The 18432-nt window shown below is 31.5% G+C and overlaps 2 protein-coding genes across 2 annotated transcripts; one reads left to right on the top strand and one right to left on the bottom strand.

The window, feature by feature from the left end:
- Positions 1-166: 166 nt before the first annotated feature.
- Positions 167-9267, bottom strand: LOC125839531 (uncharacterized). Its single transcript, XM_049518519.1, has 8 exons — positions 8957-9267; positions 3961-4054; positions 3828-3878; positions 3577-3750; positions 3100-3279; positions 2834-2953; positions 1495-1628; positions 167-679 (listed from the first exon to the last, which is right to left on the bottom strand). Exons 1-8 carry the CDS (start codon positions 9094-9096, stop codon positions 616-618), a joined length of 957 nt encoding a protein of 318 aa, XP_049374476.1. The 5' UTR covers positions 9097-9267; the 3' UTR covers positions 167-615.
- Positions 9268-16951: 7684 nt separating this feature from the next.
- On the top strand, positions 16952-18163 carry LOC125839528 (leucine-rich repeat extensin-like protein 6). The gene has a single exon (XM_049518516.1). The coding sequence runs from the start codon at positions 16994-16996 to the stop codon at positions 18161-18163; it is 1170 nt and encodes a 389-aa protein (XP_049374473.1). The 5' UTR covers positions 16952-16993.
- The last annotated feature ends 269 nt before the right edge of the window (positions 18164-18432 follow it).

Below are 18432 nucleotides of genomic sequence, written 5' to 3' on the forward strand. Positions count from 1 at the left end.
CCAAGGGTGAAAGCACTAGAGTAAACTAAAGAAAACTTTTCTACTTAAGAGTTCTACTAGGGAAAAGGAAGTATATACAAAAGTTGAACCAAATATACCAAGATATGAGATGCCAAAAATACATCCAACAAAGGGAAAGTTAAAAAGGGGCTGGATAACAGTGATGAAAATTGCAAAACAAACTCCAATATACTTTCAGGTAGAGAGAAATCAAGTTAAGGTAACAACAGCAACATTGCTTCTAGCTGCGCAAATTTACAAGAGTTTCAATCCGAAAACGATTGAATAAATGACTTCTAAGAAACTCACTGCCAGATCAAACAGCCAACAAACAGAGTGAAAGTAAAATGAAAATACAGAGGGTTACGCGACACTCGGAAATTCTAATCTACTATAGGAAAACTTCAAAAGATTTTGATATCTTGATAGCTAACATAACCTACCTCACCAATATAAGAGAACTGCAGAGTTTGACAGCTTTCCCCATGTTGCGCCAATCCAATAAAAAGATGTGATGTGCCATTCTTGCTTTTCCTCATAGTTAACAGGTCCATTTTCTCCCCAACACAATCCCACAAAGAGCTAACCCAAGATATGGAACTGCAATTATCTTAACTATTCTTGCTTGAATACACGCGGAAGAATTTCATGTGCACTAATATCCAAAGGCATTGGATCCCTGAAAATTGAAGATAGAGTTGGTTAATCCAGGGTCATCACCCAGTATAGGAAGAAGGAACTGATGCCTCGAATTGAATTTGCATACTTGTGAATCATTCCTTAGAAAATTAAGCATGTGTACTTAGATTATATACAATCAGCTCTAATTGCTCGACAAGCACAATTATGCAAAAAGATGTCATTATTCAAAAAGATATTATCTGTTAATTTCTTCATGGAAAGAAGATGCTGCCACTTAAACATATTTCCCACAGTTTTTTCTTAAACGTGGATATATATTTAACAAGTCCGAATTGATAATGTGCTTCTAACACGCAATAATTGCAGCAAGAGATTAAATGGCTTCAAAAGCATCAACTTCCTCAACTCATGTATAAAGTTGAAATCCTCAGCCACCACATGGCGAAACAAATATGGAAAAGTTCAGAAGGATGGTTCCCCAAGTTAAACAGGAATGTTCACAGGCTACACAGGTGAAAGGAAATCCAGAAATGCACATTCAGTTGAATTGCTCATTTGTTTTATCTAATTTCTCACGTGTCAAGAGTTTAGCCCATACTTGATGTACATGAACATAAAAATCATAAGCTATTATCCTTTTGCATTTGATAAGCTGGTATGCTCAAGACACATATTGAAGTCACACGTTCGAATATGCAAAGTATTGTATCCATTAAAGGAATAATTGCATTTGTAATGCATTTTATTAAAATAGATAAGGTGCACACGCAAATGCATGCTGTGGCTGTGACATCCAATTTTTTTTCTCGTTTTCTGTGTGCTTGTATTTTGGCTAAGACAAAGGGAACAGACCTGCATAATGTTTTGCCTTTCTCAGTGGAGCTAGGGATAAACCACAACCTCCGCACTAGAGGAGATTCAAATTGGACGAAAATTCCATCATTTTGTCCATGCTTCCATTTTCTTGATCCTTGACCTTTCCAAACCTGTTAGATCACATCATTGAGGGTCAAACAATCATGAAAGAATAGAACAATTGCAAAAACTGCATATATAAATACAATGTTGTCTTTGATTCACACCAGACACTAACATGATACTAAACCATCAATGGTCAACATCACCTTTACCACTCTCCCAAAGAGACAAGTCAAGTTCATTCTTGATTTCAACTTCCTTTGGCTTGTGTTTGTCTGAACCAAGCTAAGCGAGCTAGAAGCTGAAGTGAATCATTTTTGGCATCTTTTTCTTTGCTTTGACCGCGACTTACAATGATGCTAATAGAACAAGGCACAAATTAAATGCAAACCTAGAAGGGTCTATGCTACCTAATAGAATTAAAATGTAAGCCTACAAAGGTTAGGGTGTTTGAATCCAATTAAGTTGTAGAATGGAAGTATAGAACCAACATTCAGTATTCATAGAGCAAAGACAAATCAGTTGAAACAATTACAGTAAAAGGCAGCCCAGTGAACAAAGCATCCCGGGTTGGCAGGGTCCAGGAAAGGGCCGCACCCCAAGGGATGTGATGTAAACAGCCTTCCCCGATGCAAGCTTTAGTGGCTGCCTCCCCGGCTCAAACCCATCATAGTTTGTTAGAAGTCTTGTCAGGTGAAAATAATAATATGTTAGTGACTAGGTCACATGAAGACAACTTTACCATTGCTCCAAGGCTCCCCTTCAGTTGACTCAATTATAGTCGCTAACAGATTATTATTTTCACCTGACAAGGCTTCTAACAGACAATGATGCTTCTTATAGATACTCAGAGAGATCAAATATTGGTTAATTTGGAATAAGATTAAGCTAATAACCTCTTGTTTTAATAACGATGGTATCTAGACCAACTTGTACACAGCTAATAAGCTAATTACCTCTTTACCCTTTCAGTGCATGAATCCATAGGAAAAACTGTTCTAAGGGGTTATCTGTGTTCTTAGAAGCATATTGACTCTAGATTGCAGAATCCAGTATCTGTATGCAACTTTCGTGCTTTATCGCAAATTGAAGAAAGAAAGCAAAAACTTTAATCTTTTTCTGCTTCCTCATTCCATGATCACACAACCACCTAATATCCTCTTTCCGAGGAGTTAATTTTTTCTTTTTTTTAATTTGGTTTTTTTTTTTTTTTTTTTGGGGGGGGGGAAGGTAAGCTACCTCTCCCAAAAGAGTAGTCAATGACTGAATTTACCTGTGGATAAGATATGATACTTTTTGGTGTCACTAAACACGCAGCTTGAGCGAAAGAATCTTCAGCATACTGTCGAAGAAATGAAAAACAATTGCTGTGTGTCTGGGGTGACTCAAAAGCCTAGCACATGAATAAAAGCACACAGTTAGATAGTATACGCTATATCGAACTGCACTTGACAATGTAACCTATAACTCACAAATTCAATTCAGACATATAGGAGGAAGGAAAAAATGCACAAGAACTTTTGGAAGTAGTTTTAACACCTTGTCTATATTAACAGCTGGAGCGTACTTCTCTGTGTCTGTCTTCTCCTTGTTCAGAAGGAAATAAACTCTAGGGTCCACTTTTGAAGTTTCATGCCATGACTTAACAGCATTCTCTACTGTTTCAACATGGAAAGAGAAAAACTCTTTCCAGCTATCTTCAGCTCCATATTTTTCAGACTGCAAAAGGAGAATCAAGCTTAGTACATCTTTCATGCGGAAACTTCCTGGAAAGACATTTTCCAGAAATTAGATTTAGGGCTATATCACACCGCTGGTGATGCAACGAGTATCTTACCTGCGTGAGGAGAAGGTTATATTTCACAGTTTGCATGAATTAGAAGTATGACCAAAACCGTATTAAAAAGTGAACCCGCAATCATAGAGAAAGAAAAAAAATTAAAGCTCCATGGACAACAGATACATTAACATTTCGATAAAGATATGTCTCTAAAAATATATGCAGAAGACACTGACCAGTTCAGATTTCAATGCATCAAAATGTTTTGCCATGTCAACATTGGATCTCATGTTCTCCAGTTCTTCAGTGCGCTTCTTATCTTTAGCCAACTGTGTGAGTATCTTTATCTTCTTGGATACTTCCGAACTTAGAGGATTGTATTTTGATGCAATCTGGAAAGCAGCTAAGGCCTACATCACGATAACAAATATCAAAACCAGAACATGAGAAAGTTCTCCAATAAATAAGAGGAAACATTTATACATACATCCTCGTAGCGTTCCATAGCCTCTAGTATGCATCCTTTCCTGAAATAACCCTACACGTACAATTGAGTGATTTTACAAGCAGAAAAACTTTGCTCTGATAACAAGAAGTTCACACACTTTCTGGAAGCATACCTTTTCCCACTCTGGTTTCAGATTGATCGTCATTTCGGCATCAGCAAGTGCTTTGCTAAGTTTAACCAGATGCAAAAATGCTGCAGCGCGATTGCTGTGCATTGTTGAAGAAAGAGAAAAGTATACAAGGAACAAGAGTCAGTTTCACAAACTCGATACAATGATAGAATTAGAAAGCAAATTCCTAACCACAACAAATATTCACAAAGAAAGATGCATAAAAAGCAAGGAATCCATCAACGAGAAAGTGGTAGATAGCATTATGATTTTCACTTAATGGTTATTACAAACCCTCCACTTGGTCGCACTTAATTATACGTCAATAGAGGCATAAATAGCGAGAGGGGAAAAGATTATGCTTGTATAACAATTTCCAATTGGTAAGGACTAAGGCAAGAATACCTAGAGGGAAGAGGAAAAAGTAACTGAAACACAAGAACCTACCAGAAATGTAGGAGTTGCTGGTGAGAATCTAGCATTCTCTATATAGATTTCTAGCCTAACTGGGATTTAGTTTTTTATTCCTTTAGAGCTCCTTTTGCGACAACATGATGATTGACACTAAAAGAGAGATGTTCCTCAATAGGCCTACAATTGTCGAAGGCAATGAGAACTTAGCTAAGCACATAACAAATAAAAGAAAGGATCAACATTGGTGATATACACTAGTTGAAATTAATGGTTTAGTTTCTTTACAATTACATTAGACTGGTTAGACTAGTTTTAGACTGGTTAGACTTGTATGTGAGTGTAGGAATAAGTGTTAGATTTAGAGTACCTCTACCATTTTATTTTTTTTGAGAGTGGTAAAGTTAGAGTACCTCTACCATTTTGGAAATGTGTAAAGAGAACCTCTACTTTTAGGAGAACCCTAAACTGTCTTACAAGACGAATAATTTAATATTGGAATGAAATAGTTAATAGGATGGAAAAAATCATAGATGATACAAAAATCCAACCCCAATTAGTAAGACAGAAGCATAGTCGATTGATTGAAGACATTCTATTGGAGTTCCTTCCTTTTCCGAATGATTCTCTTTTCTTTTTTTCGGTGTGTAGGGGTGGGGGTCCATATTTTTCTCTAGTTAGTGGTTATATAAGGATTTTCCATTGTTTAGCAGAAATTATTTACAACCTCTCTTACACACACACAGTATTAAGCATCCCCTTAAATTGCCCAATTTTTTTTCATTTTGACAATTGAACTAAGAGTTGTCCTATTAGACCTTTTAACACCTATCAAATTGTGTCTATTAAACACTTAAAGTTACGATCTCACTTTAGAATGAAGTGTGGTTTACATTCTCGCTGGCATAGAAGGGGACCAATAAACGAGTGTTGTGTGTATAATAACAAAAGAAACAAAATCCTTCTATTCCTTAATTTGTGTATTTCAATCCAAAATGCCAAATTTTCTGTAACCACCTCGTATTGATAGTGAATGCACCCATTGCCGCTAAATTCCTACCACCATAATTGTCATTACATCTATCTGATAACCAACACCCTTAGGACTCGTTTGGTAGGAGGTATTAAATAGAATAGTCCATGGATTAAAATTTAATCCATCTAATACATTGTTTGGTTGCATTATTTTATTTAATCCATGGATTGCTTATACCTTATATATGGTCTTATTTTATCCCTAGTAAATGGAGGGATAACTAATCCAAGGTTTGTTAAACCTTGGATAAGACCCCTATATGACAAAATTATCCCTTTATTTATTTTCCTAAATTTCTTTTATAATTTAATTTTCTTTTTATTTATATTGAAATAATTATAAATGTTCTTTTTAATTCTCCAAATCCGTTTAGTGTAATTTAATGATTTCATTAATATTTTTTTCTCCTTTTTTTTATTCAATGTAGTTCGTCGATTAATCACTTGGAATATTTTTTTTTAATAAGCTTTAACTATTGAACAATATAAGTAGTCTTAAATCTATGTTAAGTTTAAGATATACTTTACCAACAAAAAAAAGTGGTACGTCATACCTCAATTTATATATATATATATATATATATATATATATGTATGTATATGTATGTATATGTATGCATATGTTTAACGTAACTAGTTAAATGAAATAGAAAATCCTAAAAAAAACAATATTGTCCCACAACAATTTTGATTAATTATTATCCGGGTTTTGGTATAAAATTGTATAAGTATATTTTTAGATCTTCATTTTTGATAAGTTTAAACTTTTTTGTCAACATCCGGTTGCCATATACAATAATTATACAGGTTAAAATTTGTAAAAATAAATAAATAAAGATTTAGCTTTTTTTTTTTTACTATGAATTTTATTCAACTGTTGCGTAGTATTAAATTCTTGTTATTAATTATGCACAAAAAAGAAAAAAAATTGTTTCAATTTATATAACACACTTTTTCTTTGTTGTTATTTTCTAAAAAAAAATTATTGTAGTGTTATGGTCCGATTATCTACCTTGACTCAATTACATGAAATAAACAATCTCATAATAACACAAGGATATAATAGGAAAGATTTTTTTGTAGAGTTTTAAATCAAACACAAGATTAAGTGAGAATCAATGAACCAAACGCTTGACAAAAAATAATCCCTGCACTACTAATCCCTGCATTACTAATCCCTGCATTACTAATCCCTGCGTTATCAATATTTGTACCAAACGACCCCTTAATGTCCACAACTTCAACTAATCCTTCATCACTCAAATTCTCTACACCATCGACGTCTGAGGAGGAGGTGGTATAACCACCACAGTCAATGAAGGAGATAAATTAACCAATGCCGACGGTGGAATTGAGGTTTTCGTGACTAATATAATTTTCCCATAGGGTGATCTATTAATTATAGGTGATATATCAAAATGTTTTGTCTAAATTAGGAGAAATCGAAACATATGGAAAATTGAGATTGGAGGGATTGGCAGTTGAGATACCCGGACAAATGCTTACCAAAGTAGAAGAAATCAGTAGTAATGCAAAAGATAAAACTTCAATTAGCCTCAAAGATTTGACCAAATCTCCTCCATCCCTCAATTTTTTCATTTATTTGTTCTTTTTCTTCTTCTGGTAAAGGGATTTTGGTTTAAGGAATAATAGCTCTCAGTGCTTAAATGAAAATCTTCGCCAACAGAGTAGTCGGGTTTTTAGCAGCTATTGGAATATAAATTTCCACTAGAAATGTTACAAATTGGATTTTCCCCTAATAATATCAGATATTATGGATCTATTATCTAGCTATTCTACATTTCTATTTTCCAGGCATCATCCAAATGATTTAAATTTCAGTAATGGATGAGGATAGGCGGTGATCTGGTGGCTACATGGTGGATTTGAAAAAGGAGATGTTTTGCAATTTAAGAAAAAAAACATTTTTCATTGTTTCACGCACTCAAAAGAAGTGTAACTTACACAATGTGACATGTCATCTTTTGTGTTCAATAGACGCAATTTGATAGGTGTTGAAGGGTCTACTAGGAATAAGTTTTAGTTCAAGCGTCAAAATGAAAATTCGGACTACTTGAAGGGGCGGCTTATGTATTTGGATATGTCTGTGTGTGTTACTTTTCTGGCAATCTATAAGAAATTATCAACAGAAGAAGGATCCTAAAATTGCCGTAAAGGACGTATTAATGAAAAGTACACTACAAACTTTAATATTTATCAAATTAAAGAATGTAGCTTACAAACAAATAGTTGTAATTAGTTAGGCTAATTACATATTGATTATTAAAGTAGTAAATTCATATATAGTTGATACTTATTGTTTTCACTCTTCCATAAATTGTCCACTTCATTTCAAGAAGTTTGCGCTTCTACTTGTCACTTTTTGCTTCAAGCCCCATTGATTTTGTCGCTTTTCACTTTTTGCTTTTAAAGAGACTAGGGAAAGTGACGACGGATGCCTCACAATTTAAACGTGTTTTCTGAAATCTGAAACATCTTAAGCGTAAGAAAAATATACTAATATGGTTAACAACTAAGTCATTTCTACAAGTTTAGTAGTTTCCAGGTTCTCTCTTCTTCTTTTTTTAATAAAAGAGGAAATGGGGGAGGAGATTACAAGGTGGGGCATCGAACCTTCACCAACGAGGTGAAATTTCAGGTAGCCAACCAATTGAGCTACTAAGATCCCCACTTTACTAGGTTCTCAATCGAACAAAAGCCAACACATAACTAACCACAAATTCCATACATTTATTTACACGTAAAAGTCCTTTTCTGCCAAATGTAAGATTTACTTTGACAATAACTCTGTTTAGACCACTAATTTTCATTTATTTTTCAAATAATTAGTAGATAGTCCCCTAACTTCTTGAAGTTAATTAGCTGCATTTTGAACATAACTTAGAAGTCCATTAACAATTCTATTGTAGAAAAACAATCAATCAAGGAAGACATATTAGTAGATAAAGAACAAATACAGGCAATGGCACTCCAACAATCTCATCATGGATAGAAAGAAGAAAAGGAGAAGAGGAAGTACGCCAAAACGGGAATGAAATAGGTTGCTTTTAGTGATTGCAATTGCTTATTTGGTAAGGATTACCAGCCTGAGATAAAAAGAATAGTTCCCGCCTATGGTAACATGCCCATTAAGAGCTATACCTGGAATCGAGCTAACCGCATAGGCAGAGGGGGAACTTTCCTAAAAAAACTAAAAGCAATTAACGGCATTGGAAATGACAAATCACACTCTGAATGGAGAAAAGAATGAGTAGCCAACCACAAAATCCACAAGCAAGATGAAAACTCTAGTACATAAAATGGGATAAACCAACAAGTACAGGATAGACACAACTGAAATAGAACCAACCACAAAGTCACAGGCAAGATGAAAATGCATACTAAATTCACAAGTGTACTATAAAATCAATTTTGAGTAGCCAACACAATACATACAAGTGATATGACAACTTTTCAGCACAAAATGAACAAACCCCACAAGCCAAGATTACATCTTTGACAGAAAAAATGCATCTAGGCAGTGAATATGAACCTGTAAAGAGTGGCGTTTGATGGGTCTTTCTTGATGGCTTGAGTGTACAAAGCTGCCGCTTTGAGATAGTTCCCAGCTTTGAAGAATTCATTTCCCTGATCTTTCAGTGATGTCTCTGCTTTTGCCTCTGATTCTCCCATCTTCTCTATCACAAATCTAACAGCAATTTGCTTCTTGGCTATGGAGGTTTTTTGGGTTTACTAGGGTTTTCTGAGATCTTGCCTTCTTGCTCTGTTTCTACTCTTGACATGTTTGTTCTAAACTTTGCTCCCTTAATTTTGCCACATTTCCTAATATTGGGCCCCACTCAAAAATTGCCTCATGTATATTTTTACAAAAAAAAAAATCCATAACTATTTTTAACCTTATTAAAGAAAAATAAATTAAAAAAGAAACCCAAAGTTTTTTGTTTGTTTTTTTTTGGAAAAGATTAAACTTATATAGTCTATAGACATACTATGTATCCTTACTAATAAGTAGTGCTAGTAGAAACACTAGAATAGATACCATAGTAGTTACCCAAAAAGTTACCTTAAGCAAAAAAAATCATAATTTGCTTGCTTCAAAAGTCGACAAAGCAAACAAGGCGAAACTTGAAATAAATAAAATGATCGAGAACTTGTTTAATTTCTTCCTTAATTGGGTAATTTTCCACCTGATTCTTCTCCTCCTACATCTCCCCCCCCCCCCCCCCCCCGGACCTTCTTTCTTCCTATCCATTGTTGCATTCTCCTTGTGTTGGATTTAGCATGAATGAGTGAGTATAGTTGAAATTGTTTAAAAACACTTGGACAATTCCATACATAAAAGATTAGAAACTATATGAATTTTTTTTCAAAAAAAAAATCATATCTTAAAAGCATTTGACACACATGTATATCATGTGTATATTTTGTATATTATACAAAAAAAATCACGGTAACAACTATAAGATGTGCATATATCATATGTATATTGTGTATATATCACACACAAGTTTTCATGAATTTATATAAGTATACATGAGATAAACAGATATACAATTAGATATATACTGATATCCATTGGGATACATGGACTCCACTATCATGCGTGCATATGAGATTTTAATGTTAAAAAAAAATATCCTTACAAAACTTAGTAGTACCAATACTCAATTGTTAAATTTTGATGTCAGCTGATTTTTGATTTCAGGTCCTTGTAATGACAATATCTTTTTAATTATTACCAGTCAAGCTGACATGGACTTTCAACATTTTTAATTGACAATTTAATTGCAAGTTTAAATTATCTAGTTTTTTCTAATCAAATAATATCATATACGAATTCAATTAAGGAGCGATAGGAAAAATGAATCGAGGAAATACCTTCCAGATTACTTACAAGCACAAGTGGAGATTATCATTGGATTTGATTTTAAAAAGTATAGGTCGAGATTATATTATTGATGACTTTTGTCATGTTAGTGATTAATTGTAGGTTATTGTTTATTTAAATAATGTCATATTCAACAAGAAAAAAGAAAAAAGAAAAAATAATGTGTGTAAGCATATTAAATTTTCTAACTCCATGTAAAAGAGAAATCTTGTGTTCCAATGGAAGTAAGCGTGATATGAATTATTCAAAAATCAAAGTTGATTTACATAAAAAAACTACCATATATCAGATCATATGCTTCCAGTTTGAAATTTTTTTGCTTTATAAATTGTCTCTCATTTACTTAATGGTGCTCTTAGTTGAATATGATCAAAATTGTTTGAATTTTTTAAAAATTCAATGTAGAATTATTATTAGTTACGTAAAATTTTCCTAAAAGTCGAAACCTCTTATTATGGTCCTTGTAAAGAAAAAAACTACTAGTTAGAAATTGAGTAAGAAAAGAGACATTATAAGTAACAATAGTGCATAAGTGAGTGACAGAGATTCTTAAATTTATTTGAACGCGTTGATGCATGTTAGGATAATTCTTAGTCATTAAGAAATGACAAAGATATATATATATTCTAATATGAGTATTGGACACCAGATAAAAAAAAAAAAAAAAGAATCATGCCAACTTTTGTTAATTAATTAATTAGGTTTGTGTAGTTGGCTAAACAATCTAACAAATGTTCCCCCAAAACTATATATTTGAAGTTAGAGTGTTAACATAAAGAAAGATTTATTTGATCTTCTAGGAACTAAAGCCCAAAGCATTCTTTTGTAGTATATTCATATTAATTGTTGGTTGAACCACCTTATTCTAAAGCTTCACAACTTGCCTTATAGCTGTATATTTTTCCTAATATTATTGATTTTCAAAGCTTATTCTCCGACATAACAGAAAAATAATATTTTAAAAGGGTTATTATTTTGGAACAATTTTTTTAATTTTTTTTATCCATGAAAATACTCCCTCCGGTCCTTTTAATTAGTTGTCATAGTATCCTTTTTTGAGAGTCAAACGATATGAATTTTGATTAACATTTTAAGATGTATTTTTTCAAATATGAATAGGTTGCAATTTATAGTATTTTTTCGTATAGTTTTTAAATATCTATTTTTAAAAAATATAAATTAAATTAATATAATTTAATTTAATTTTAAAAATCAGTCAAACTGACTCTCGAAAAGCGTAACAAGAAAACTAAAAAGTAACAGCAAAGTATATCACATCTTGGTAGAGCAAAGACCATCATGTCATGTAAAATTTCTCTAGTACTATTGTTGTTTCTTCTTCTAGAAGATACATTAGTTTTGAAAATTAAGCTTCAAATTGACCTAAAATATTATAAGTCACATGTTTGAATATAACCTTAAGTTTCAAATTTCAAGAAAATAAGATCTTCAAAAAACTCTTCAATTTTTTTTATTATTATTATTGATGTATTATAGCAACTATATATTCACTATATAAAAGTCAAATTAAATATTCTTAGACATATATATGCCAAGCCAAAAGAGACGATGCAAAGGATCATTTGTAATATGGATATTGGCATGTCAAATATTGATGACGTTTTAATTAGATACTAAAAAATAAAGTTCTCACAGCCATTTTTTCCTTCTTCAACCACTCTTAAACGTAATTGACTTATACACCTAACTTAATCATTTTGATCCAGTCTCTTTTTTATTTTTGGCCTACCCTTATTTTAAATTTTATTTTCATAGACATGTAAATTGGAGAAAGAAGATACACCATTAGATTAATTAGACTGAGATGATGAGTATTCTTTCGGTACTCTTAATTGGTTATAAACTTGATTTGAGCTCTGGACGAATAAATTAATACTTTGTCTCTAGGAGTGGATCTTCCCGATACAAATTCAAATTAGTGAGCTCCTAAAGCAAATATCAAACAGGTACATACTGTTGGGTTCGAAAGCGAGGGTGTCATGCTTAAGTTTACAATTGCAAATAATATGATTGATAAATTAGACGACAAAAATTTATACTAAAAAATAAAATATTATTATATGGTTTAACCAATCGGCCTACATATGAAAAATTAATAAAAAGAAAATATTAAAACTTTTGAGGAAAAATTTCCCCATAAACAAAACTCTTTAAGGGACTACTTGTTATTCTATGAGAATATGAATTTTTAATTTATAGATCTCCAAGCTTTTCCTCTAAGGAAAGAATAAATAAATTATGAAAGAAAATTATATTTTCGTTTCAGAAAAAGTAAAAACAATTATGGTAATGCTTTAATTTTCTTTTAGGAAAAAATAAAATTCAAATAAGATAAGAAAATCAGGAAAAAATCCTAACACATATCAGGTGGAGTAAAAAAGGAGAAGAGAAAAATTGTGGAATGTAACTGAAACCCTAGCTACAGCTAATTAAGTAGAGTATTTGAGCTTTAATTAACATGAAAGAATATGGTTAGATAATCGAAATCCATTCACCCTACAAATTGCATGTGGAATTGGAGATGAAAGTATATATATCCCATCATACAGGTCCATCTAAAACAAATTAACATATAGTATAAATTTATATTGATAATTAGTCTCTATGTTTCATATTAGTTGTCACGCTTTCTAATGAAATCATAAATAAAAGCTTATTTTTCTATTCTTTACTATTGAGACTCACCAAAATTGTAGTAAAAACTATGGGAACTACATCGTTTAGATTAGTTCCTCTTTTGTATGGATAAACGTACCCTATTACTAAATAAATAAATCCTTCCAGTTTTTAAGAAAAAAAAATTGTAGTAAAAACTAAGGGCCACACAATTGCCTTTTTTTTTGTTTCCAATTTAATTTGGTCTTTCAGATTTGGTAGTTGACTTCAAAAGTCTTCAACTTTAAGAACTGGTCAAATTCAAGAAACAGTTACTATTTTGAAAATTATTAGAACTTTATTTTTTGTCATTTCATAATTAATCAGCTTACGTTCTAATTCATATAATAAGTGAAAATAATGTATGTATTTCCACGTAACATCATTTATTTTATTTTAAAAAATTCCCGCAATATATGATTAATTATTTCTACTAATGACTTTTTCCCTCAACTCTAAATTTAAAAGGTTCATTTTCAAGAAAAGACAGATTAATTACTATAATTAAACTTGACCCTTTCATCAAAAATTAACACTGAAACATGCATACATTTTTAGGCAAATATATACTTTCCTTTTTGGCTAACGTCCAACCAAAGTAATATTGACTTTAGAATATATCCATAAAATATATTAATTTTAATTTTCACATGCAAGTTGGATTAATAAATTACACACATTTCACATCAAAGTGCAATTTGAAATTCAGAAAAATAATAATAATAATAATTCAGTGGTTGAATAGTTCATTGTGGTAAACTCTCCTTCTTGCTAGCTAGGTTTCACCTGCTTATGATGACCAAAAACTCAAACCAACCAAAAAAATTATTATTTTAAAATAATAAAAATTAGAGGATGAGAGAAGAAAAAGAAAGAAAGAATTTTTTTTACTGTAAAGTAAATGTGAAACAGAGAAAAAAAATTGAGAGTTCACAATGACCTGCTTTTAACTACTGAGTAGTGCTAAATAATGTTAGATTCAAATCTAATGTTTTGCTCAACTTTACAGATACAATAGCATATTATTATCTAACATTTACGACTAACATAATTTTTTTTGATAAGAATATGATCTAATTAAATTCATAAATTGTAAGAGAAACAAAAAAAGGACCATTTATTAAATAACTATCCCAAAAAGGGACAATTGACAAAAATTTCCGCCTGTATTGGTCTGTGGCCTTATTGGACCAGGTTTGGCTCATAAAGAATAATAACACACCATAATCCGAGTGTCTTTGGATTGACTTAACTTTTTTGGAACCCCAGGATAACCCGCAGTTGCTATAACCTCTGTCACAGTCTCTGCCTTTCGGGTGAGCACTTTGTGCGCACTGAGTAAACCCCCCACTATGTAATAGCCTGCAAACCACACAGATGATGTAAATCACACTAGGCAAGCCCTATGCGACATGCTCAACTCAGGGGATTGACTTAACTTATTCACACATTATTCAATAATAATTAGTAGAGCGTCTTTTCATTTTCAACTCTAAGGTTATAAGTTTGAATACCAATGAAGCGAAAAAAGTGGGAAAGGTAGAATACCAAATAGCATAAAAATAAGTAGTAGCTAGGGCAACCAGGACTTAATTAATTTTGATAAATAATAAACCTTAAAACTTTCAATTAGCAACTAACTTAGTTTTACCACTTCAACAAGAAAACGAGTAGTTAATTTCCTTGCTATCACAAAATTTCAAAGATAATCTCTATGTAATTAAGCTCTTAAATTATCCACAACTAATATATATAAATATATGAGAATAAAAAAGAACAAGGAATTGTGCAAAACAATTAGTACTTTTGGTAGTATTATTTAATTTAATTTTATTTTTTTAGTATTTTCAATCTATGTTTATACATCCGATATTAATCTTATACATAGAAAATCATGATATTAACAATATAGAGTATGATTTCTATTCTAATTACCCTATTAATTTAATACCACATAACCAAATAATTGATAAAAATAATATCAATATAATTAATCTGATATATTAATACACTATATTCAATAATATTTTTATACACCTTATCAAACAACTTCTACAATATTATGAATATTCCACTATTCATGAACTTTCCCATCATAAGCTACTGAGTCAATGCATGAAAGACATGCAATACCAAATTAAAAGATATATATATATATATATATATATGATGTGTTTAGATAACAAAGTACTAACTAATATAAGTACCATTATTGTTGTGTGTTCATTGTTTCCAAATTTCTAACTAACATATTTCTTAATTCTTACTTAATTATTCTTATGGTTTGGTTTTCCAAGAAATAAACCCCCCTCTATCATAATCAGTTTAATAGAATTGGACACTGCCAGTCCCTCCTAGCTACTTGTGTTTTAAAAATCATAACTCATACTGATAAAAGTTCTTTTTTAAAATAATAATAATAATTAACCTACATTAATTTCTTCCCTTCAATTTTCTGAAAAATAATGTAGCCTTCTTTTCCTATTACAGTCAACTATATTAATTGCTATCATCTACTCCCTCCGTCCACTTTTATTTGTCATGTTGCGATTTTCGAAAGTCAATTTGACTGATTTTCAAAGTTAAATTAGATTACATTAATTCAATATTTTAAACAAAAAATTTAGATATTTAAAAGCTATATGAAAAGTACTATAAATTGCAATTTTTTGCACATCAATATGATGAAAAAATACATCTTAAAATGTTAGTCAAAGTTCCTATAGTTTGACTCTAAAAATAGAAACCATGACAAACAATAGTGGACGGAGGGAGTATAATAGTATTTTATTGTGTAGGGTCAAGTTTTCTTTCAATTCGATTTTTAATATGTTATATTATATATTTGTTTATAACAATATTTCACAATATAAAACAACAAAAAATAGGCTTAATTACATTGATAACCTCTTAAGTTATAAATTTGTCCCAAAAAACATTTAGATACTTAAATTACGTACGATCTGTTTCAATTGAGGACTTGAACATATGATAAAATATTTTTATTAAACTCGGTTCAAATTTTTTATATGTGTTCTTAAATGTCCATTATGTAGATAAGCCACTTAATGTATGTAACTTTATGAAATTATATGTATTACCCTCAATAAGTTGTAGAATCTCAAACATATTCCACTTAAGGATATTGTGTATAATTAAAAAAATGACATGTTTTATGTGATTAACTCATCTACGTAATGGTACCTGAGAACACTTTTTTTATCTTAAAAAATTGAACTAAAAATATCTAATAGGAACACTTAAGTGAATTGGAACATGCCGTACATAGTTCCAGTGTCTAAACGATATTTTTGTGTGGCAAATTTAAGAGGCTATTGATATAATTAAGCTAAAAAAGTATCCGGACAAACAACACCGTTATAAAAGTTACACTGTAAATCCAATCTTTGCCTTTCCATGACTCTAAAATCTCCAAAAGTACCTAGGACATTGAAAAACATGATGTGTGTATATACAAAATAATCCAATAAGTTTAGCTAATTTAATACCAAGCCCCTAAATTAAATTACTGAAAACCGTGTTTTTGGTGAGATCAGTAGCTAATGTCCATTAAACTTTCTAACAATTTGTACAACATCATCATTTTTTGTCTATAAGGTATAATATACCAATTTCCATATCTTATTTTGTTTAAAATAAGGATATAGACATAAAGACAAAGAAAACTCTAATTAGTAGTACTTCCCTTAAGAAAACTCCTAGGATTATATTAATTCTAATTACCAACTAGCAAATTATTTTCATAAAAAAAGATCAGCATTAAGTAAGATATGGTCAATATTTGAATATCCTAATTATAGTTGTCTAGTTCCTAATCACTATTTAATTTCATTAATTAAATAAAATATACTCTCTCTACCATCCACTTAGCTCCACCAAAAGCCATTTAAATATCAACCCTTTGTGGCATCTATCTAAACATATTCCAACTCAATACATTAACTTTGTCTTAAACCCTAAACTCCTAAAACTCATCACAAAATCATGAAACTCTACAACTTAGCCCTTTTTGGCTTCTTGTTCATCATTTTCTTCTTCTCAAAACCCTCATTTCAAGCTTCAATCAAATATGAACCAAACCCTAGACTTTTTGATGCTTACATAGCTCTACAAGCTTGGAAACATGTCATGACTTCCGATCCAAGAAACTTCACAAAAGATTGGTATGATTACAATGTTTGTAACTACACCGGGGTTTATTGTGCTCCAGCTCCAGATAACCCTAATATCACCACTGTTGCTGGTATTGACCTCAACCATGCAAATATCTCCGGATACTTACCTGAAAAACTTGGTTTATTGACTGATTTAGCCGTCTTTCATATAAATTCCAATAGATTTGAAGGCTCAATCCCGAAATCTTTTTCTAAGCTTCGAATTTTATTCGAACTTGACGTGAGTAACAATCTATTTTGTGGTGAGTTTCCTTCCGTTGTGTTATCTCTTCCTTCTTTGAAATTTCTTGATATTAGGTATAACCAATTCGAAGGAAAAGTCCCTTCAACCCTTTGGGATCGAACACTCGATGCTCTTTTCATAAACAACAACAAATTTCAATTTTCTTGGCCTAAAAACTTAGGTAAATCACCCGTTTCTGCTTTGGTTATGGCAAATATTAATGTAACGGGGTGTATACCATCAAGTATAGCAAAAATGTCGAAAACATTAAATGAGATTATTCTCTCGAATTCGAGTTTAAGTGGATGTTTGCCACAAGAATTAGGGTTATTGAAAAATGTTAGGGTTCTTGATGTGAGTTTTAACAAGCTTGTTGGTGAGTTGCCGGAATCAGTTGGTGGAATGAAGAAATTGGAACATCTTAACGTGGCACATAACAAGTTTTCCGGTGAGATTCCGATGAGTATTTGTTCATTACCAAAGTTGGATAATTTCACTTACTCTTATAATTATTTTTGTGGTGAACCAAAGATTTGTCTCAAGTTGAAGGATAGAAATGATAAGAAAAATTGTATACCATATCGACCATCACAACGTTCAGAAAGTGAATGTAAGACATTTTATTCACGAGGTCCGGTGGATTGTAGTTCATTTGGTTGTAGATCACCGCCACCACCGCCACCTCCACCACCACCACCACCGCCGCCGCCGCCACCTCCACCACCACCAAAATCACATTATTACCATTATCCTTAAAGTGATTGATGAGTTGTGTTTATTTGACTTTTGTTTGGTTTTACGTGATTGGATAGGTTTTGTATTGAAAGGGAAAAAAAGGAATAAAAAAAATTGTTCGTTGAATAAACTATACATGTATGAAAGTTAAGACTTTTTCTTTTTGTTATTGTTTATCACTTTTTGTATCATTGGATATATGCATTGACTGATTGTATTTTATTTAATTTCCCCTTCATCTTTTTTTGTGCAAATAATATGTACCATGATGTTCTCGTTATTATTTTTTA

The sequence above is a fragment of the Solanum verrucosum genome, unplaced genomic scaffold, assembly GCF_900185275.1.
Source record: "Solanum verrucosum unplaced genomic scaffold, falcon-dt-bn FXZP01000306.1, whole genome shotgun sequence".
In the NCBI taxonomy this organism is placed as follows: Eukaryota; Viridiplantae; Streptophyta; class Magnoliopsida; order Solanales; family Solanaceae; genus Solanum; species Solanum verrucosum.